At 36.2% G+C, this 23,646-nt stretch overlaps 1 protein-coding gene across 1 annotated transcript in view; it reads left to right on the top strand.

The window, feature by feature from the left end:
* The window catches only part of FASTKD1 (FAST kinase domains 1), an 881,671-nt gene extending 864,520 nt beyond the window's left edge, over nt 1-17,151 (top strand). Inside the window, exon 14 of the mRNA XM_044075492.1 lies at nt 16,975-17,151. Coding sequence (XP_043931427.1) covers nt 16,975-17,079 — 105 coding nt within the window. The 3' untranslated portion in view covers nt 17,080-17,151. The remainder of the gene's footprint in view (nt 1-16,974) is intronic.
* The last annotated feature ends 6,495 nt before the right edge of the window (nt 17,152-23,646 follow it).

Raw genomic sequence — 23,646 nt, 5'->3', positions numbered from 1 at the left:
AAAACAAGGAAACCAAGGATCATTCCCAAAGAACATAGCTCATGTGATGATGCACTATCTACAATCATTTTCTTTCCTTTACACCATAACTATTGTTGTTCATATATAGTTACTAGTCTTGGAGGCCAGAGTAGCCTAATTTTGCAATCCAGAGAGCCTGGCCCAAATTTCTAGTTGCCCCTAAGCACTGTCTGGTTGAGTCACTCAGTAGGGGTGCAGGGAAGTGGGGTCTGGCTGCTGTCTTCGCAGGAACTCATCCAATGCTATACAATGAGTAGTTAAAGCAATTCTGTGTTCACATTTCAGCAATCTGAAGTCAAAGCAGTAACCAGTCTATTCTCCTTTGCTGTTGTGCTGCTTCTTCCTGTACTGTCTCTGGCTTGGGGGATGGGGGTGAGGGTGGACCTACTGTTAGTACTGCTTCCTGGTTCATGGGGAAAAAAGGACAGAGAGACTTTCTTTGGTTGTGCTTTAAGAGCAAATGGAATAAGTTGAAATTTAATTATTTTTCTGCCCCCCCCCCCACCAAGCTGTGGTCCCTATGGGCTGCCCTTTTCATCCCTATTATAATTCACCACTAGTTAACTGGGGTAGAGCACTGATCCCTCTGGGGTAAACATGATAGATACATGACATTATATACAGTGTAAATGACAAAATGGAATTTATGCAGGTATTGTATACAAAATGAATATCAGAGTTGGCCTAAGGATATAAAGGCAATAGACACATATACAGAGTAACTAACAAAGCATAATATAGACATGCCTTATATACAGAGTGAATGTCAGAATATCCATATCCAAATTCTCCTTTTGCATTAACATTCATTATTTCCATTTTTGAGAATAATCAATCATCTGTACTATGTATATTACCCTAACTTGTGTTACAATATAGTATAATTTCAAGTCTGGGAGTCCCAAACCTCTTTTATCGCTAGGTGAAGACAGGTAATCCCAGCTTACACTAGATTTCATCTTTATCCCCCCCCCCTCCATATACACACACAAAATCATCTTTAAGTCTCTTTTCAGTGTCTTGTCAGTTTTTTGTTTGAGTAAAATAAGCTAGGCTCGTGTATAAGATCAGTGATACAATAAGCATTTGTACTGCTTCAATTTTACAATCTTCATTCATATGAAGTATCTGTCAGTGTTTTAACTTCCTAAGTATATTTCCTTTGTTTCTTCTCTCATTTGTTTAGCAGCTTGCTATACCTATTTCATAAGGCAAAGACCCCCAAGTATCTCATTCTGTCATGGCTCCAAAGGAAGGGGTACTCCTGAACTACGTTATAACTTAGAGTGTAATTCAGGGCTATCACTGTTTTAACATCATCCTGGTAGTTTGTGATATTTCCTTAAAACCTCAAATAAAACTGTAACATCTTTTTGTAGATTAGTAAGATACAAAACCACATCATTGCAAACATGGCTATCTTCTCTTCAGAACCATATCAATCAAACCCTTTAATTTGTGAACTATGATTTTTTTTTTTTTACTAAAGACTGTATGTGCAATATAAGAGAGAATAAAAAAACTCAAAACTTTTGAACTCAAAACGAACCACAGATAAAAACCAGTCCTGTTGCACAGATCCAAAACCACACTAGGACAGTATATTTAGCGCTTTCATCCACTTTTTATTTTGTGAACTTCATCAGGAAAAAAAAACACATTGCAATACCCAAGCTTCCTTTTTATACCTAATTTCTAATTAAATACAGGAAATGACATCAAATTGGTTCTAATGAAAATGGAAATAAAATTTAAAATGAATATTATATATATATATATATATATATATATATATATATCCTAACATTGTAAAATACATTAGTTTAAATATATGAAAAATATTATGTACATATAAAAGAATCATCTGTTTTTAAAAAAACATTTTACATTTATAGTTTCATTTAATCCAGGTGCATTGTTTGCACCTAGATATAACTGCTAAAATGCTTCCTTACATTCTAATGTGTTGTTGAGATCACCATCAAACAAAACTTTATCCATTTTCTCAAACACAAAAAATACAAATATTTTAAAATCAGAACAAACAAGTGCATGTCTAGCTAGAGAATTTGTTTTGTCTTTCTTTCTGATGGCCAAATTATGCTTGTATATCCTGCGTTTTAAACTTCTTACAGTTTTTCCAATATAGTAACTTTCGCAGGACATACATGTAGCAATGTATACAACATATTCACTGTTGCAGTTATAATAATTTCTTGCCCAAAAAGTTATATTTGAATGACTGAGAGTCACAAAAGAAGAGTTATTGATAAACATACATTGTTTACAGTTTTTACATGCAAAGGTGCCCTTCTTATTACATCCTGTCCTGATTGTACTGGTGGTTGTATTATTTCCAGATTCTAGTATACTCTTGATATAAGTTATCTTCTTGTATGTGAATCTGGGTGTTAGTCCTAGTGCCGCCACTAATTCTTTGTTCCCTAATATAACTCTCCAGTTGTTCTCTATAATGTTCTTAATATGCCACATCTCATTGACTATTGGAAGTAGAAATGCACTCATGTACCTCTGTGTTTTGTTTTCAATCTCACTTGATGAGTTACCTTTCACCGGACCCACCAATATATTTGTGAAGTACAAGATGGGTGAAGCCACCCCTCTTCTTAATGTCAAAACTTCATTTTCTATCTTTCTTATCCATTCCTGGTTGTAACCTCTAGATACAAAAAGTCTTCTCAAAAACTGAACTTCTTCCCTGTAAGTGTCATTGTCTGATGTTAATCTACTTAATCTAATAATCTGTCCTTTTATGACTCCCCTTTTCATGTGCTGTGGATGTAGACTGTCTTTGTGCAAGTATTGGTTAGCAAATACTGGTTTTCTATAAACTACTCGCAGACCTTTTTTTCTCTGTGTCTATACTCACATACAGATCTAAAAAGTTAATAGAATCCCCAAATCCACTGATTTTAAATTCCAGAAAATCTGTAGTGTAATTGAGGTCCCTTACCAAGTCCACATATTCCTCGTAACTTCCTTTCCAAATAAAAATCAGGTCATCTATGCATCTGTGGTTCATTATAAGAGAGAATAAACATTCCTGTCTTGTATCCTTTTGTAAGACAAATTCTTTAGGAAGAGCCCCACCCATTTTTATTCTGGTTTCCAATCTGTTATACATACTGCATTTTTGAGCTAGTTTAGTGGGGAACCCATTTTATAGCAGAACGTTCTACATACATTTTCAACATACCCTGCAAGTGCTTTTTCAGCTTCATCATTAGAGGAATGTTATTCATTTGCACATATTATTGTAACATTATTTTTTTATGTTATCAAAGGTTTGGCTATTTCCAACAGACCCACATTGGTCCAGCTGTATTAATCATGGTATCACCATTGTCAGCCTTCTTACTAATATGGTCACAAATAATTTTAATCATGGCTAAATGCAGATGTAGGCCTGTATGAACCAGAGACAGACAGATTATTTTTTCTCATTTTGCTTCCAAATTTATACCGGGATTCCATCAGTGCCCGGTGACTCCCCCATAGCATGGGCATTAAAAACCATGTTAACGTCATCATCTGTTATTCTTCTAAGTAAATTAGTTCTGTCTTGTTCCATAATTTTAGGTACAGTTTGACTGCTAAGAAATAGTTCCCTATATTCTTCAAGTTCCCCCTTATTTTGATCATCTATATATAAATCTCCATAAATTTTTTGAACTACATCTAAAACATTCAAATCCTTTTTTCAGTGTATCCTTTCCTTATTCCATTTTTTTGTATACATCTTTGAAGATTTTAACATTTGCATTTTTGTGTAATAATTTAATGTTTCTAGGATTTGTGTCAAAGAGCATTTTCTTGCTTTGCATAAGATGTTAAGGTACTCTGTAGCCTGTTTTTTATCCCCATTAAATCATTACATATTACCACTTTCTTTGGATATCTTTGTGCCCACAGAGTTTCCTTATACCTCCTATTAATATATTCCCTGTCTTCCTTTAACTAATGTTATAATTTTTATTTTCAAATATTCCTACTCACCTGCAGTATTATCTTGCTTGGAGTCAAACTAGGCAATTGCAATTTTAATTATTTCTAATACTCCATCTTTAACAGCTTTTCTGCTTAGCAATTACAGGGGGATTCTCCACTGATGACCCCTTATTATTGATGCTTCCATTTTTAAATGTAATATTGCAGGTTCATGGTCAGAAATCCAAATAGGATGGTTTCTTGGTGCTTCACTAAACCTATATGTTCCACAGAAACGTAATATCTGTCAGTTCTAGGACCATGTGCCATATTGTTCAGAATAGAAGGTGTAAACTCTGTGGACAAGATTTGCATAGAACATATCAAGCAACCCAAATATCTTTGTAAATTTCTGAAGATACCTCCTGTGACACTGCCAGCTCAGCTATCTGGAATTTTGTAAATAATTTATGTCATTTGTGAATATTGATGTGATTTATACAGAACTGTATGTTATATACTGAGCTTCAAGAATGTAAACACAGCATACCATACTGGAACATAGAAGATTAACTAACAAAACTTCAAGAAAAAAAGTTAAAATTAAGTGCTTTATGATGTGCTATAAAAGTTAGTTTCATTGCAGCAAGAAGACAGGATGTCTGGAGCTAGAAGTTTTTTTTAATTGTCTTGGAGAGAAGTGTTTACTATGTTTAAAATGTAAAGTGTTTTATTGCTCTGTGACTTCCTAGCAGCTGCACTTCTGAGAGATATGTACTTCTCACACAGAAATATTAAAATTCTGTTAGTATCTGTTAACCTGGGAGCTGAAGGCAGGTGACAAAGAGTCATGTCATACAAACTGACCCAGCAGTAATGTTTGATATTAATTTAAGAGACTATGCATTTTGTATCTTGTCTTGGACCTAGAAACATTTATTCAACACTTCTGCCTGCATGTTGCTCTGTAAGTAAGTTATTTAGGGCATAGTATCTTTTAGATATAGATAGGAATAAAGATTAGTTTAGATGTTTAGATGTTTTCCGTATTTCTTTGAGACTGTCCTGCAATGTTGTTTTAAAATATTTCCTGTGATTCTGAACTCTGCATTTACTGTGTTGTTTGAGTATTGTCTTGGTTCTTTTATTATTTAGTATTAAATATATTTAAATCTAACTTTGTGGCTGATATTTGTGAGACATATTTAAGCTCTTAGATTACTGGCATATGTATTTGGTGACACAAGGCTTTTTAGGAGTTGCCTGTACAGTAGGTCTTGGTCACACTTACCATTTGCATACTAGTAACATTACACAGTAGAATTGGTCAACCTTGATAAGAGTCTTAAAGTAGCTGATAAGTAGGGGTTGGTGGCAGTGATAACTACCTTATAGTCTCGGCAGAAGGGGCATAGCTTGTAAACCTGTGCCAGCCTTCCCCAGGAGTGTCTTTGTATTTGTATATGTGTGTGTCAGCTATCTGGGCAGGGACACAAAGCACTGGTTGGACAGAGAGGGTGCTGGAGTTCTTGGCTTGACCACTCAGTTGAGATCTCAGTCCTGTAGCTGTGGCAGTGGGGAGTCTTTTTGGGGATCTGGATAAAGAGGGAGAAACCAGCCCCTTACTGACTGTGATCTCTGTGTGCTCTTAAGGGAAATTGTACTTTACTGTATATTTACTTGTCATCCTCCCATTGTGTACGTTCCTCACCAGTGGTGAGGATTGAGGCTTCTTGATTACTGGGCCAGTGCAGGGGCATCACACCTCCCTTCCCTAGAAATCTGCTGCTTTCTTGGACCCCTTACTTTAATGAATCATTTTTGTTGTGTCTTTCGGCTTTTCCCGGTTAGGGGTCGCCACAGCGGAACTCCGGTCCGCTAATGATTGGCAGTAGATTTTTACATGCTGAGTTCCCGGCCCTGATGCACAACTTTCAACAAAGGTACGCCCATTCACGCATGTCTCCACACAGAAGACGCTCTAGCTGAGAATCGAACAGGACAACGTCTTACTGTGAGGTGACAACGCTACCGCAGCACTTTAATGAATCATTAATACTCCTTATTTTTATGGGTTTCTTGTAGCATAATCACTTGAGCCTCACTTTTTAACATGTATGTTAAAATTCTTTGCCTTTTCTGGTGTCCATCAAACCATTGATATTCCATGTCAAATTACTTAGATGCACTATTGAGTAACATATATTTTAGAAGCTAGTTTGTAAATGGACACTTCCCACCTTGTTCTACATGCTACAGCCTCACTTTGCAACTTCTAAATAAGCTGATCCCCTTAGATAACCCAGGCACACTGGTCTATTTATTTATTCATTGGTATTTGTTTACTAGGAAAGTCCAGCTGAGCAGTGCCCTTTTCCAGCTGATATTATTACTGCACCAATATGCTATTCAAATGCAATGCAAAACTATTGCAAAAACAAAGAAACTGTATAAACTATGTACAGATTTTTCTACAACATTAAAATGTCCATGTTATTTGCACTGTATTTAGAACCATTGGCAAGGAAAATACAATACTCAGAAATTTAAGGATATAATTGGTATGGTAGTCAAGAAAAGATGGCTGTGTTTGCAGATGATATTATTTTATATCTGATAAAACCTGAAAAGGACATTTCAGTGTTGTGGAACATTTTGAGGCAATTTCAGACATTTTCAGGATACAAAATTAATGAAGCTAAAACAAAGGCAATAGCTGTAAATTATGTAGCCACACACAAATTCGTTCAGCAACATCCATATTTATGGCAACTTGATAAAATGAAGTATTTAAGAGTATGGATTAAAAGGATTCTGGTGTGGCAGCTAAGAATATGTAGAAAGAGACTAAAAAAGATAATACAGAAACTGAGAAATTGGAAACTCTGTTATATGGATAGCAAGATACAAGCAGTTAAAATGTTTTAGTCTCTTTAGTTTTATACACAGGTCAGGCATATGTTTATCAACCAGAGGAGAAGTTGTGGATAGCAATTAATAAAGAGCTGAAAGATTCTATCTGGGGGACAAAGACTCCAGGAATCAAGTGGAATACGCTGATTCTTCCAATTGAACAAGGCGGATTCTGTTACTCGATTTGAAGGAATATTTCAGAGCTACATAGTTAAGGCTCCTATGCATAGCACAAGCAGAAACCTATAATTCAAAGTGGAAAGGGATGATGATGTGATGGGGGATGCTCAAGAAACAAGGAGAGACTGGGGTTTTGGAATAACAGTAACCATGCAGAATATTATATTTGTAGAGTAGCAGAAAGTATACTAAGAACTAAGCCAGCACAGAAATGGAGAAAGGAGGTTCTGCCAATAGGGATGACTGCAATTAGGGATACAGGCAGTAGGCAAGAGGAGGCTGGAATTTATTGGAGAAAACTGGTAAAAGAAGCAAGGTATTGGGAGCAAATAATTAGAAAGGGAAAGGTAATAGAATGGGAAGAGGCCAATAATTTATTTGGACTGCAAGCTAGAAATTGCCTTCCCTATCAAGGATTGCTATCAGACTATAGGCAGAGAGAAAGAAATGGGGGGTCTTAAAAGAAAGACCAGCACTGGTAGAATTTTTAGTAGAATCTAGAACAGACGCTGCCATTAAAAAGGAATAATTAGTAGAACATATAAAATATTGCATGATAACTATACAAATCAATCAGAGGAGGTTAGAAAGGATTGGAAAGAAAGACTGAATAAGCAATTTGCAAAGAAACAATGGGGGGTATGTATGTCTCCCAAATATGCAACAAAGTATAGAAGATGTAGGATCTTTGCTTGTGGAAATGTTAACATAGGCATTTTTATACTCCAAGTAGACTGCGAAGAATTTTTCCTCAGGTAGAAAGCAGTTGTTGGAGGTGTGATAAGGAAAAAAGAGGTAACTGGGAACATATTTTCTGGGAGTGTAATGAGTTGGCAGACTACTCTATCAAGATACTGGGAGAAGAAATTGATGCATCTAGAGAAATAATTTTTCTTAGCTATGATACAGAATTGGAATTTCCTAGACATGCAAGGCTCGCTGAGTCTAATTATGGTGGTTGCCAAAAAAGCAATTACTAGAAAGTGGAAAACAAAGTCTAAACCAACTGTACTAGAAGTAGTGAATATAGTACCAAAGATAAAACAACTAGAATTGGGATCTTTAAAAAAGGGTAGGAACAAATTACGTAGGAAAAAATAGGAATGGTGGGAACAATACATACAGAGGAGGAATAAGGTTTAAAAGAAGGCAGGATTTGAATGAGCTATGGAATGTTTGACTAACAGTGACTGGATGATGTATAATGTTTGCAACTACAATTATGTCAGTATAGTTTGTTTTCATTTATGTAAATGTATGCTTGCCTATGTCATACTTGATAATTTAATAAAGATGTTTCTTGTTTAAAAAAACATTAAAATGTATTTCCATTTTTTGAGTATTTACTATTTTATAGCTATTCAGCTTATCCACATTCTCCAAGTGAAGTTTCACAACATCCTTTCTCACTTCATACTTCTTTATTACTAATTACTCCCTATGTAGTTGAGCCTTTTATAACAAAGTTCTTCCCTTACACTCTACAACTCATGTTTTACAATATGGGCTTCTTCTTTAGCCAGATAGTCACCCATTATATGCTCTTCCCCTTTCTTATTGCCACATATTCTTTTCATCCTCTCTTAATTCTGTATATAACAGAAATTTTCTTAGAATCATTATAAACCATTTACTTAACATCCCCATTGAATGACAGTATATTGAGTAATTGTTTTGATCCACAGGTTTCATTAATTGGTAAGGGAGTCATGGACTGCACAGAGATCCCATACATATTGCATCATTATCGTCCACACAAATTCTCAGGCCATACAATTGTCTTGGACATAAGAAATACTACTTAAATCTTTACAGTGGCATTCCTGCTAAGTGTCAGACTCAGAAGTGTCTGTGCCATGTGGAGATCCCTTAACTTGAGTAAACCTTCATGTATCACATTGTCTGGGGAACTCAGCTTATCAGTATTGCCCCTTCTAAGTTAGGGTCCACCCCCTCTGATTACCACATCCCTGTTTTAACTAATAACAGATAACTCCTTTGCCAAGAGAACCAAATCCCACCCCCCCCACCCAAAAAAAAAAAATTAAAAAGAAGCTGACAGTCATCTAGACCACCAAGGTGTATTTACTAATAATTCTGCGGACCATACACACACACACATATTATATATGTGTGTGTGTGTATGTAAATATATATATATATATATATATATATATATATATATATATATATATACATATATATATATATATATATATATATATATATATATATATACATACATACATATATACACACATATACATACACACACACGTACACACGTATTTTTACATCTTCTTGAAATACATAGGTTCATAGGCTCATAGGTTCATACTAGGCTATCTGCCCGAGGGCATTTACAAGCCTAGCCCATAGTTTTGTGGCTTACGCCACCCCTTTAGTTTGGAGAAACTATGCCCATTATTTTGCTGTGCCTCTGTCGAGCAGTGACACTGAGGTAACCCCTGGGGTGTATATGCGATCTCCCATCCATTGGTCAAGATTCCTCTTGAACAAGGCCAGCGAGGTGCTCTGCCTCACATATACCGGGATTTTGTTCCACAGCATAGGGAGTCTTTGGGTGATGAATCTATCCCTCCAGCACGCCCTATTAATAACCGTGGCGAGGTTTAAGTCTCCCGCCCTTGTGGCTCTGAGGATCTAGATTTTTGAGATGAAGCATGTTCATCAAATCTGGGTTTGACATGGCCTTGTATGTCAGGCACAGGTCACCTCTGAGCAAGCGGTAAGCAACTGAATATAGCTGGAGTTCTTTCAGTCGGGCAGCATAAGACAGATTTTGAGACCCTTTATCCTTTTGGTGAGGAACTTTTGTGGCCTCTCCAGCTGCTGCAAGTGTCGGGTCAGATACATTCCGAATGGGGCATTGTACTCAATCATTGGTCTGATGAGTGATGAGTATAGGAGACTATGACCTCCCTTGATCTAGATGTGAATCCCTTCATGATAAGGTGGGCAATGTAGAAGGTCTTCCTAACTACTTTAGCAATATGAGTGTCGAATGAAAGGCTACTGTCAACCTGGGTCCCCAGGTCCCTGATAACTTCTTCTGTGATCAGTGGATTGCCACCTATATGGTAGCTAGGGGTAACCTTGTTTTTCCCGAAGGGTATGACTATGCATTTCTTGGCATTTAACTTTAGGCCATGGCTCTGGCACCAGTTATCCGTTTCTGTGAGACCCTTCTGAAGGATATCTGTGTCAGATGTGTTTTCGACACGGCCCAGTTTGCAGTCATCTGCAAACTTTGTCAGCCATAACCCTCCTGTGTTTGCTTGTACTTCAGAAAAGTAGATGCCAAACAAGAGTGGGCCCAGGACTGAGCCCTGTGGGACACCACTTGTGACAGGCTTTGAGTCTGACATGGCGCCAGCAACTCTGACCCTGTGGGTTCTGTCACTCAGCCAGTTTGCAACAGTTTGGGAACAGGTGGAGGAGACCGTGGAGAGATTGAGATATGCTCTAGAGAGAAGAGGAATGAAGGTCAGCAGGACTAAGACAGAATATATGTGTGTGAATGAGAGGGAGGATAGAGGAATGGTGAGGATGCAAGGAGTAGAGGTGGCAAAGGTGAATGAGTTTAAATACTTGGGATCAATAGTTCAGAGTAACAGTGAGTGTGGAGTCGAGGTGAAAAAGAGAGTACAGGCAGGATGGAGTGGGTAGAGAAGAGTGTCAGGAGTGATTTGTGACAGACGAGTACCAGTAAGAGTGAAAGGGAAGGTCTACAAGGGGGTAGTGAGACCAGCTATGTTATATGGGTTGGAGACAGTGGCATTAACAAAAAGGCAGGAGTTTGAGCTTGGTGTGGCAGAGTTAAAGATGTTAAGATTTGCACTGGTTGTGACGAGGGTGGACAGGATTAGGAATAAGTATATTAGAGGGTCAGCCCAGGTTGGAAGGTTTGGAGACAATGCCAGAGAGGCAAGATTACGTTGGTTTGGACATGTGCTGAGGAGGGATGCACAGTATATTGGGAAAAAGATGCTAAGGATGAAGCTACCAGGTAACAGGAAAAGAGGATGGCCTAAGATAATGTTTATGGATGTGGTGGGAGAGGACATGCAGGTGGTTGGTGTGACAGAGCAAGATGCAGAGGACAGGAAGAAATAGAAACAACTTTAAAAATGGACTAGAAGACAAACAAACCCGGCAAAAAACAAGTCCGTTTTAATTTAGCGCTTTTCATTACAGTGATACTGTAACTTCTTCAGATACAAACACACCTTTACGATATTCTTTTATAAAAACATATAAAGTCATATGATAACAGGCTCTAGCCAGCTGAGCAACAATCAGTATTTACTCTAAATATTTCAGTAAATGTAACGAATACAACACATCAATACAAATATTCAACATGTAAACCATGTATATGTGGACTGGATCTGAGACACATTCCACTCTATAATAGTAACTTGTTCCAGAGTAAGTCTGCTAAATACAGTGTGTCCAAGGATGAAATGAGTGCGCTAGAACAGTTAAGATCTATGAATGTTAGAATAACCAAACCTGATAAGGGAGGTGGGTTAGCTATTTTCGATGTTTTTGATTACAACCGAAGAATGAAGGCATTATTAAAAAGTCATGCTTATTCAAAGGTGTCAGTTAATGAGCTCAACATTGCTCAAAATCATATAAAGGGGTGTTTAAATGACCTCTTTATAGAAGCTAAAATTGACGTACATGTCTACAACTTTATTACAGTTCCTTTTCAAAAACTTCCAGTTTTGTTCGGCATCCCCAAAGTGCACAAAGAGGTCCCTAATCCACCTATGCGGTCCCTCATCAATGGTAGAAATTCAATAACGTACCCTAGTGCAAAAGTTGTTGACAAAATGTTACAAAAATATCTCAAAACAGAAGACCAAGTATGTAAAGATTCTTGTTTTTTTTTAGATAAAATTAATAGTTTGAAATTTGAGATTGACAACAACTTTTAACCATCGATGTGAATGACCTTTATACCTCTATTCCACATCAGGTGGGAATCGAGTGGGTGAGTCTCATATTAAAATCAAAAGGTGCACCCGAGTCAGAAATTCGGTTAATAGAGGAACTTCTTGATATTATTTTAACTAATAATTATTTTCTGTTTGATCAAGAGTTCTATCTTCAGAAGACAGGTGTGGCCCTGGGCTTGCCATGTGGTGCCAATTTAGCCAACCTAGTGTTGGCTTACTGGGAGAGAGAATTTGTTTTCAACCATTCGAGCCACATGGGGAGCATCATCTTCTACACGTGCTTTTTGGATGACATTTTTGTCATTTATAAAGGGGATGCCTTATAAGCAGAATGTTTCGTTAACTACTTGAATAGTACGACAAGATTCTTGAAATTTACATCTAACTTTATCTGTGATAGTATTGCCTATTTAGATGTTAAATTAGTTAAGAATGTCATTCATTGTAGATTTAATTCAAAAATTTACAGGAAAAGAACTTACTGTAATTCTTTCCTTCATTTTTCAAGCGCACATCCGTTCTCACAGAAACGATCAATAATTAAAGGACAACGTATTAGAGCAGCAAGAATGGTGTCTCTAGAATCAGATTTTAAGAATGAATGTATTTGCTTAAGTAATATGTTTCAAAGACGTGGGTACCCTAATTCTTTGATCAATTCTTTAATTGATGAAGTGCAGTGGAAAAGGAATAATGGGAATATTAAACCTATTCTCTACAGCGTTTCCCTACCAGACTTGAATTCACCATCTGACAGTGTGATGTTAGAATCAGAGACACGGAACTCAACACATTTACAATCGAACATTCAACCTAACTTTAGAAATAGTTTTATTTCTACATTTAATTTGGACAGTTCTATAGTGTCTAATATTTTATATAAAAATTGGGAATTAATTAGCCGTGATATGAGGCTAGTAGGTAAGTTGGGTGTAACCCCAAAGATAGTGTTCAGAAGGGGTTGTAATTTAAAAAATATGTTGGAAAACAACAACCAACAAAGAGTTAGTAGTAAAGCAGGCATGTATACCTGTGGTATGTGTAAATGGTGCAAGTTTATAATAGTAGGAAGTTCCTTTTCAATTAATGACAAAAAATATATCCTTCACTACAATTTAACGTGTAATTCAAAAATTGTGGTATATATAGCAAAGTGTAAACTTTGCGCAGCATTCTACTTTGGAAAGACCGAATGTAGATTGAGAGATAGAATTTATGAGCATGTTTATGCAATGGAGAAAAATTAAAATTAAAATGCTTTAGCAAGACATAGTCAACTAACAGGAGGACATATGTTTTTATTTAAGGCCATCGATTAAGTGCAGTCATATAGGAGGGGAGGTCCCACTTCCTTATATTTAGAACAGCTCAAACTTTTTTGGTAATTAGTACTTGACGCCTTTCACACTTCAGGTTTAAATGAAGCTTGTAACATAGCCTGTTTACTGAAATTAAAGGGTTTAAACAGATAGGTTTTTAATAAGCATATTATATACTGCTCCATGAGTGTCGTATTTTAAACATTCAAAAACATCTATTTATAATATTTAAAATATTTATCTTAAAACATTTATTTTAATAGAATTTAGGTACTTTTTAAGTACTTTTTTGTGGGGTTTACATGTTGAATATTTGTATTGATGTGCTGTAGTCATTACATTTACTGAAATATTTAGAGTAAATACTGATTGTTGCTCAGCTGGCTAGAGCCTGTGATCATATGTCTTGTATGTTGTTATAAAAGAATGTCATAAAGGTGTGTTTGTATCTGAAGAAGTTACAGTATCACTGTAACGAAAAGCGCTTCATTAAAACAGACTTGTTTTTTGCCGGGTTTGTTTGTCTTCTAGTCCATTTTTAAAGTTGTGTAGTTCTTTAGCAGTTTTTCTTGTGAAGAAATAGAAACAGATGATCTGCTGTGGTTACCCCTAATGGGAACAGCCGAAAGAAGATGATGATGATGATCAGCTAGTAACACGGAATAAGAAAAAAAGAATGTCACAGTAGATGTTAGTCCTGTTTTTGACTTTTAAGCTTCCCTATAAAACTATATTGTAGGTAATTTAAGTTTTAGTGACACAACTAGAATGCAAAGTCAGTTCCTGCTTTTAAAAATGTTTTTTTATCAATGGGCAGACTCAAGCCAGAAGTCTATGTGGAGCTTTTACTTTCTAGTCAAAACTGAAAGCTGACTTTTTTTGTTCAGATTAATTCATTTAAGTCCTATTTGTTTTTGTTGCAGTAGACCAAATATATGTAAGATATTCCCTACTTTACAACAAGGCCATAAACACTATTTTTAAGCTCAGAATAAATTGTAGTGCTAGGGAATTGTCATTGTTTATAATATGTTTTTCACAGTTAAATCTTAGACAGCTGTGATCTTAATAAAGAAAATTATAGTAAGCATAAAATAAACCACAGGACATTCCGAGATGAACACTTCCACCAGTGGACGTATCATTTTTAATTTTGCCACCTTCATATAGGAAACAAGCAATGTTTAGCTAATAAAAAGAATAGTCTTGAATTAAATTTAAAAATGTATCATCACTTCTAAAAAAATCTTTAATAGAACAGGATTTTAATTCAAAGTAAAAGCAAAACACTGTTGAACAGATGTAGGAAACTAAAGCTATTTTCTTAGTTCTGTTGCTTACATTTGTGTGACAACAGCTTCTTTCAGTTTTAGTATATGTGCTTGAACCCAAATACCTCACAAAATATAAAACATAAAAACAAAACCTGAAACGATATCAGAACAATTTAAGTAAACAAGTATCTACAACTGAAAAAGACTAAAACTTTGAGATATAAAACCTTGTTCTAGATAGAATGTTAGTACTTAAAGTCATTCCTTGAGCTCAGGTGCTCTTCCTAAAAAGGCAGTACTTCAGAGACTTCTTAAAAGATGACCGACTCACCTGCCCGTAGCTTATAAGGTAACAGTTCCTACAGATTGCAGTAGTGGCTCAAATGGTGACATGCACATCTTTGATGCAAGAAGATAAAAAAGCTGTTCTGTTCCCACATGTGATTGGATTAATTTTCCAGTATTGCCACTGTAGTGCAAAAAAGAGGGAGGGCTTTAGTCTTGAGGTCCTTTCTGCCTGAGTTGATGGTTACTCAGTTAAATACATAAGACCCTGTGGCACTTATTGAAAAAAGAGCGGGGGTACATTAGGTACTTTATTGTAACATAAGTCTGTACCTGCATAAATTGCATATCTACACATTTACAGTCACACAACCATTTAAATAAAAATATTTAACTAAATTCACCCAAGGAGAATTTTCACAGTGTCCTGACCAATTTCAGTTATTCATTACAAATACTGCTTTGAGTCTCTCCTGAAAATAGGCTTGGCCTAATAGAGTAACCCAGCCAACAAAAAGTAAATAAGTAAGTAAATAAAAATTAACAGCCATATGTTTCAAGGCAGATTCATCAGATCACTGTCAATCCCTCCTTAAACCCCATTGCTAGCGGATGAGGGCACAGGAAGCAAAAAATTGTTATAGTAGAGGGATTCTGATCATATAGGGCTCAGTAAGGAAGAGTCAAGGTCTGAAAAGAAAAATAAATATTGACTGAGAGAAAAATAGCAGTTATTTTGTTTATGTGAGAATGATCCAACCAGTTTCTGGCTACAGAATTATGTAGCACCTATAGACTGGCAAGGTATCTACTTGAAAGCCTGGAGTACAGAGCACTGAAGAAATTAGTCCAGTGTTTGAACTAATTTTTCCATGTTGATTCATGGTTTCAGGTATTTCTGTACATGTTACTACAAGGCTATGGAGGCTAGGATGGGAGAGGAAATTGCATTCATGATGTCCATATAGTCAGAATAGTCAACATTCAACCAGTAGACTCCCTGGCCGTTACATAACGTAATCACCACTTATCTTAGAAGGCAGCAACCTAAAAAAGCTTGGCTGGACAAATGAAAGTGACAGAAGTGTTAGTGAACAAGAACATTTCTGTCTTGAAACATTTCTTGCTTAAAATGGTCTAGACTGCATAATATCAACACCACAAGCAAAAATGTCTCAACTCAAAAATATCTAAACACAAAATATTGACAATATCAAAGTTATACTAGGAAAAGGTTTATGCTCTTTCCCCAATGTTGTGCAGTCTCGGAGTTGGTAAGTATAATTAGCCCAGGGTGTAGGGGAATATGTAGTTAAAGGTCTGCAGGAGTACAAATTCCTGCATGTCTTTGAGCCTTGAGTATGTTACTTTCAGTGAGTTTTCTACAGTTTCATTGTTTACTTTCCTTTCTTCTGATTTTCTGCCTGTTTCTTACTGCCCATCTTTTACACTTGCTTACCTTTTGTAATTACTGTTTCCAGGTGCAGTTCTGGTCATACTGCTGTATTTTGCTTTATATGTCTTGCACTGCTTGACCTGTTCCCTTTAGCAAAGTTTAGAAATAAATTAGGACAGAAATAAAACGTGTTAACAAGCAGTAGTGGAATGAAAGGCAGTTTGCAGATTACATAATGGCAGGGTATGTACCATACTAAATAAATGAGTGTACTACGAGAAGCATCTGTCACCAGCTCCAGACACTGCAGATGACAGGCAAGGGCAAGCTGCACAATGGCCATTTTTGTGATAAAATGCTGCAATTGTCTACTATACATTCTTAAATGTGTATCCTCTTGTAAACGGTGCAGCTTATTTGATGCTTTTGAACTTTTGAGAAACTCTGCACATGACCACGGATTTCTTAATTGTCTACTATACATTCTTAAATGTGTATACTCTTGTAAACGGTGCAGCTTATTTGATGCTTTTGAACTTTTGAGAAACTCTGCACATGACCACGGATTTCTTAATTGTCTGAAATATCAGATTAGTGCTTATTGCTGTAAATGAGACCAGACATGTAATTGTAGGTTTTGTTTATTGCAGATTCCCCATTTTGAATGGAATTCCATGGAATTGTCAACTAAAGATGCTTGGATGGAGTACCTTAGGAAGAAGATATTTGTAGAATCTTCAGATTCTAGTACTTGACAGATGTTCAGCTATTTTTTCTAAATATTTCACACAGAATATATGTTAACTTAAGAATAAAGTTTTTTTTTTAATAAAGCATGGTTCCTAAATTTCTTTGTCACATGTGCTAACTTTTTCAAACGTCTTTTGCCACCGCAGATAGTGAACATATGATGAACATAAACAGATGTAGACCAGTTTAGAAATAATAATAATGTTGTCTGCTGCAGAGTCAAGACTTGAGAATAAACAGACCTAGTGTCAAATTTCACCTTACCAAGCACATAAGTAACCTTGATATTCTATAGTCATGATATTACTAGCATTCTTAGCTCATGTGAAGGTCACGGCCAAACTGTTATGAGACGGAATACAAGCTGCAAGTGCTGTAAACATCAGAAGTCTTGTCTGAAGTAAAATATGTTGGGGAAACAGACAACATCATGGCTAAATTTTGCAGTTTATTATTTTACATTAAATGCAAGCTGGAAGTGCTGGGAACATCAAAAGTCTTGTCAGAAGTAAAGTATATTGCAAAACGGATGACATAATGGCTAAATTTTTCCCTTTATTTTTTTGTATCCAGATATGAGAGTATGAGTTATATAAACTTTCATTGAACTCAATTTATATTATTTTGATGTTTGCATTATGTTGGAATAGTACCATTAAAATAATATTTGCATCAGAATCGTGCTAAAATGCACTAAATATATAATGCACGTGTTGCTTCATTTGGATCTGGTGTACCTCTGATTGTTGAAAAAAATGACAGTACGGAAGGGTAGTGCCATAATAAGCTGCCAGTTGGCTTCATCTTGCATTTTTCAATTCAACTCCTTTAGTTTCCTCTAACTGGGACTTTGAGCAAGTAATTCTACCAGACTTGGGCATTCAGTATGCCTTTGAGAAAAAAGCATTTGTATCTGTAGTCTTCTCTTTCCCACTGCATTCTTTTTCTGTTTTAAAATATGGGTTAAGTAGATACTTAAAATTATTGCAGCTGATCACTACTGGTGTAACTTTTTTTATCATTTGTTATTCTTGAGCCTATTAACCAAAAAAAACTGTTAAACTTGACAGTCTGTTCTGTTTATTATGTCTCTAGTACAGAAACTGTAGAGGATTGTGATCATATCTCCGATCATAATCTACTTATTATAAGTTTGAGACATGGGTGCCAAGAAATTCTCCTCAAAAGCAAAGCAAAGCTCAAGAGGTGAATCTTGGCATCCATGTTGAAAACACATAAAAGTTATGTTCAGAGACCCAGTCATAATTCTTTGTAGAGTATATAGCTTTATCTCTTCCATATACTACCAGCTACAGAAAAATATAGATGCACAAAGTGTTTTACAAGCTTTTAAAGTTGTGAAATACTTATCACTGCCAGCACACAGTCAGTGAGTGTGCTGATGTGATGTGTTCCTCTGAGAACCTTTAAAAGCTGTAAACCACTTCTCTGTTATACTTTTTGCTTAAAATTGTGGTAGAACAAAGTGTCTAAGAGATTTTAAAGCTGATTTAGCTACTCAAATTGTTACCTACATTATACCAGCAATCATCCACAACATGTGAAGATGGGTATTATTAAGGGCCAATTAGTTAGAGCTGCCCGTATGGTATCTGATTTTGATGACTTTCTGGAGGAATGTGCCAAGATGGCCAGAATGTTTATGGCTCGGGGGTACCCCCGCCACTTGTGAACAATATATTTGAGGAAGTAATTTTAAAACATAGAAATGGCACATACTTACCTTTATTAGCATCACAAAGGTATGATTTTCAGTATTGTCAAGTCCGAATGAAGGATCTCAAACTGTGGGTTCAGTTTATACATCAGACTAAACAACAAATGTTATGGATGCCCCCTCTGTTTTGAACAATATTGTCCCTACTGATAGACATGACAGTAATGAAACTTTTTGCCCCTTCATGACTACATATGGTAGTAATAGCTCAATTGTTGTTGACATTTTAAATAAGAATTGGAGTATTATTAGAAGTGAGCAAGATATGCTGGATACTTTAGGCAGTGGTCCTAGAGTGGTATACTGCAGAGCTATAAATATTAAGAATATATTAGAGAGAGAAATTATTATATGGAAACAAGAGGTAGAATGGCTCTCTGTGGTATGTGCCATCAATGCAGTCATATTTTGACTACATCTAGTGTCAAAGTACAAAATAAGACTATTCATATCAAGAGAAGATATAGCTGCTATTCACGAGCAGTTGTTTATATTGCTGTGTGTTCCCAATGTAGTGCATTTTATATTGGGAAGACCCAACGAAAGCTGGCACAAAGAATATATGAACTTTTCTATGAAATTTCACATGAGAATGAAGCCAATGCCCTTTATAGGCATATTAAATCATTCCCCCAACATACATTTAAGTTTGCAGTGTTACAACAGGTTAAGTGTGATGTCCGAGGGGGTCCATGGAAGTTGCACCTAGAAGAAAAGCAGTCTGGTGGCAGATATATTTAAATGCTAATCTCCCACCAGGCTTGAATGATACAATTTCCATTTCTAGTTTATTAAAATTGAAAGTGTTCAACAGATGAGGTGCTCAATAAATAAGTAATTTTATATAAAATAATAATAAATTTATTTAGTTTTAATACATTTTGATAACCTTGAACATTATTGTGTGTATGTACGGATGTATACATATGTAAGTTTTGTTTGTCAGTACAGTGGAGTTTGTTCCTTGGAGTGTGAAATGAAGTAATGGTAGGAAGGAGGACTGTTAGGTTATAATTTCAAGTATGAGGGGTAAGCTGGACATCTTAGAAAAGTAGATGAATTAGTTTTATAGATTAATGAACTAAGTAGAAGGTTTGGTCTTTGCTAGGTGGCCATTTAATTTTGGTCAGAACTGAGTAAGGTATTCTCTTTGTAGGTTCACGGAGGTGAATCAGTAGGTATTATTAACAGTTGTTTTATAAAGAGTTACGGTTCCTTCTCAAGGTTGACAAGATAATGGGTAGACCATGTACAAGTAGTGAGATTAAGACCCCTTTCCCAATTGCCATTCTTCCTTCAGGGATGGGAACTGTGACATCTTTTTTGCCCAGAATGAAAGTTTTGATTTTCAATTTTTCCACCTTAATATATGTTGAATGTTAATATTTTTTTATTAAGCCAAAATTTTGGATAATGGAATTTTTTAGTAGATTCTAGCATATCATAGTTTTTGCAGGTAATGTGTGGTTCTGCTGTAATAAGATTCGTTTATGTAGAGTGCTAATAATTATTGCCCTGGTTTTTGGAGTTTACCAGGAGCATATCACTGAGTAGTCCTCAGTTCATATGGCTCTGCCACTAACTGAATATGGGTCACGTGGGCTGTAATCAGGGTTTCCGGTGGGACTTGTCATCAGGTGTAAGGTAATCCACTTTTTATGAATATGAACTGATGTCAGTACATGGGGCAGTGCAGACCTTTTATGTCTCCAAGCAGATTTAGTCGTTTGTGCCAGATCCTCATTGCCCAGCACCTGGCCCATAACCTTCATATGTCCATCTGTATGCAAGCTTGTTCCTGATAGGGCTGATGGGGAAGAGGATTTCCTTCCCCTAAAAATCCTTCACTGTAGGAATCCTTTAAGACTACCGAGGACTTTAAAGATCATGGCCTTTGAGATAGTTAAGGGCAGTATATCTTCCCTCCCCACCCTACAGCTCCCCCTGGATTACCCTTCATATTAGTAAACCTTGAAGCTCATGAAGCCCCAAGAATGCCCTATGAGCCCTAATCCTTCCCCTCAGAAATACGCTAATGGATATCTTGAAAAGGAGAAATCAGGGTGACTGTGCTATGGAGCCTGAGAGCATCTTGCCACTGCCTATGTTTCCCAAAAAAGTAGACATATGATGGAAGCTTTCCCATGCATGGAGCTAGACAATGACTAGTCATCCTCAGATTGATGCCTGTATGATTTCAGTCCAGCATAGCCCCAGAGTCAACACCATCTTTTCTAATGCCCTTTTTGGTCCTTTGTTCTCTCCACAGTGCTCAAATCCTATTCCTCATTGACCCATTCATTTTTTTCATTTTATAGTGTCTGTGAACACTAGGCATGAGAGCCGAGCATTGGAGTTCATGTGGCATCATCTTCTGAGGACTCGGAAGATTTATGTTTTGTTCTAACCTCATTATGCATTTGCCAGCATCCACTGTGCTGTACTTGCTGTCTAGACTCCCATGTGCATGCTTCCACACACCTACTGTGCCTTGCTAGAAGGCAGTGCTGTTCTTGGCAAGCTTACACCTCAATACCCTGCCTTCTTTCATCAAGTGAACACTTATGTTCCGACCCACCGATGTTACTTTTACAGTTGAAAATACACCAACAACTCCCCACAAGGAGTGGACATTCTGGCATCACCTACTCACTCTCACCCCTCCCTAGTCACCAGCACCTGGGCTGCTTGACCAGAGGCCATGTGGATTACATTCATGATTCCATCTCTTTGTGCTATGGGTTTAGCTCAGAGACCGTGGCATTTGGGCACCTTGCTGTTAAACAAGGGATGTAAAGCTTTTGATACGATTGGTAAGAGAGTTCACTGGACTGTCACATTTATGCCAAAAGCTCTTGAGTATTTATCTCAGCTGCTTGACTTTTTACAGGAGATGACTGCCTGGTGAATTTTTCACTCATGACCTAGTTACTTAAATAATGTAATGGTTACAATGAAGCAGTGATAGAAGCAACTTTGTAAATGAGGTATTTAATTAATCTTATATCATTTAAATGTGTGTCTCAATTCAAAACTACTGCAAAAAAATCAAAAAGAGAGGCAAACTGAAGAATGTTTTATCAGTATCAGCTCAACAGCTACATTTCTGTTTTAATCATATCTAAAGAAACCTCTTCCATTCCTCTGCCACAGTTTTTTCATCACATTCCAAAACCATTGTGCCCTTTCACATTTAGTAAAAAATGCGTGTCCCATTGTCTCATCAGTATTACATATATGACATTTCCTTTCATCCCATTCCTTATGTGGCATGGACACTTACAAGTAACTGCTTTAGCAACATTCTTCATGAAAAGTCCTGCCGTTCTGCCACTCTTTTTTTCCTTCTGTGTATAACTTTCTGTGTACTTTTGGCTAAATCTATTCAATGACAGTCCAGTAAAACGTTTGCATTATTCTATTTTATAATATCGATTCCCAACATTTATATTCACTAAAGTTAAAATGAATTTCCCTGAAACAAAATTTATACTAAATTCTTCTGTATACCCCTCATATTCCTTCTTTTTTCTTTTCTAGACATCATATTTTACTGATGAGACCCTCCCCAATGTAATATTATTTTCATGATGCTGTAATTCAAAGTCCAAACCAGGTGCAGAGAAGCTAAATACGCTGTGGAGTTACCAAACCTAGACCTCCTCTGCCATTTGTATAAAAAAATAATTCTCCTCTTTATTTGGTTTAACTACGAAACCCATATAAATTACCAAATTATTTCCAGTAAATTATTACTGGGGAACAAGTATACCTTCTCACATGTATATTAGCATTTCTAAAAATCAAAGAATACATTAAATTCACTTTTTTTTCATCAAGGAAGCATGAATATTTTCCAGAGCTTATTAGTCTAATATCTTGGAAAACTGTATCCTGCTGTTAATCACATCCTTGTTACTATACTATGTCCATAACACTGAGATAACATTCCATGAGAAATAAATTCCACCTAGTTTGACAATATCACTGCACTCTACACTTTTTTCCTTACTCAGTACCAAACCAGCCAGTCCTAATTACTTGTCCAGTACATTTGCAACTTATTGTATTCATGTTTGTTTTTTTAGCCATAATCAAATCATTCACCTAACTTAGTAATAAAAGTAGTCTGACTTGACCTTGAAAAACAGTTATCATGTTTCTACAATCATGCAAGTATAATTACTGCATTCATGAATAAATTAAAGAAAGCCCTAAGCATCCTGCACCCCTGATATACCTCTTTAATCATTTATAAACTAAGCCCCACTCATCCTGCACCCCTGTCATACCTCTTCAATCATTTGTAAACTATCTGATACCCACAGAGTCTCCCATCTTCACCTATGTATTGTCATACGTCTGATGAAAAAGGTTCCCCAATATTCTCCTGTACCATAATGTTTTATCAGCATTGCAGTTGTCTACAATGTACATTATCAAAAGCTTTTTTGATATTATACACCATCATTTTCCCATCCATTTTTTAATTTATGGTATTACTTTCATAACTATCAAACATTTTCTTCACATTCCTGCCTGGAATTCTGTAAATCCTTAAAAAAATTACCGAAGACTGTTTCAAAGCTTTTCTGAAAAACAATTTGTTAAGTATTTTATATATATAAAAAAAAGTACATTACACCAAGTCAACAGTTTTCAATTTGAATGTCTGTATTTCCTTTTTTCCCACTGGAAATATTATTAGTCCTTGAAAAATATCTGAATCTGCTGGCACCCTTTACGTTTCTTCAAAAATGTAACATTCCTCTGTCTATGAACGAATATACCCAAGCCCATAATATCCTGGTACAATGTTTATATTACCTTCTCC

Source organism: Protopterus annectens, chromosome 6.part1, assembly GCF_019279795.1.
Source record: "Protopterus annectens isolate FY-2018-M chromosome 6.part1, PAN1.0, whole genome shotgun sequence".
NCBI classification, from domain to species: Eukaryota; Metazoa; Chordata; order Ceratodontiformes; family Protopteridae; genus Protopterus; species Protopterus annectens.
This window is presented reverse-complemented; position numbering and strand designations above follow the sequence as displayed.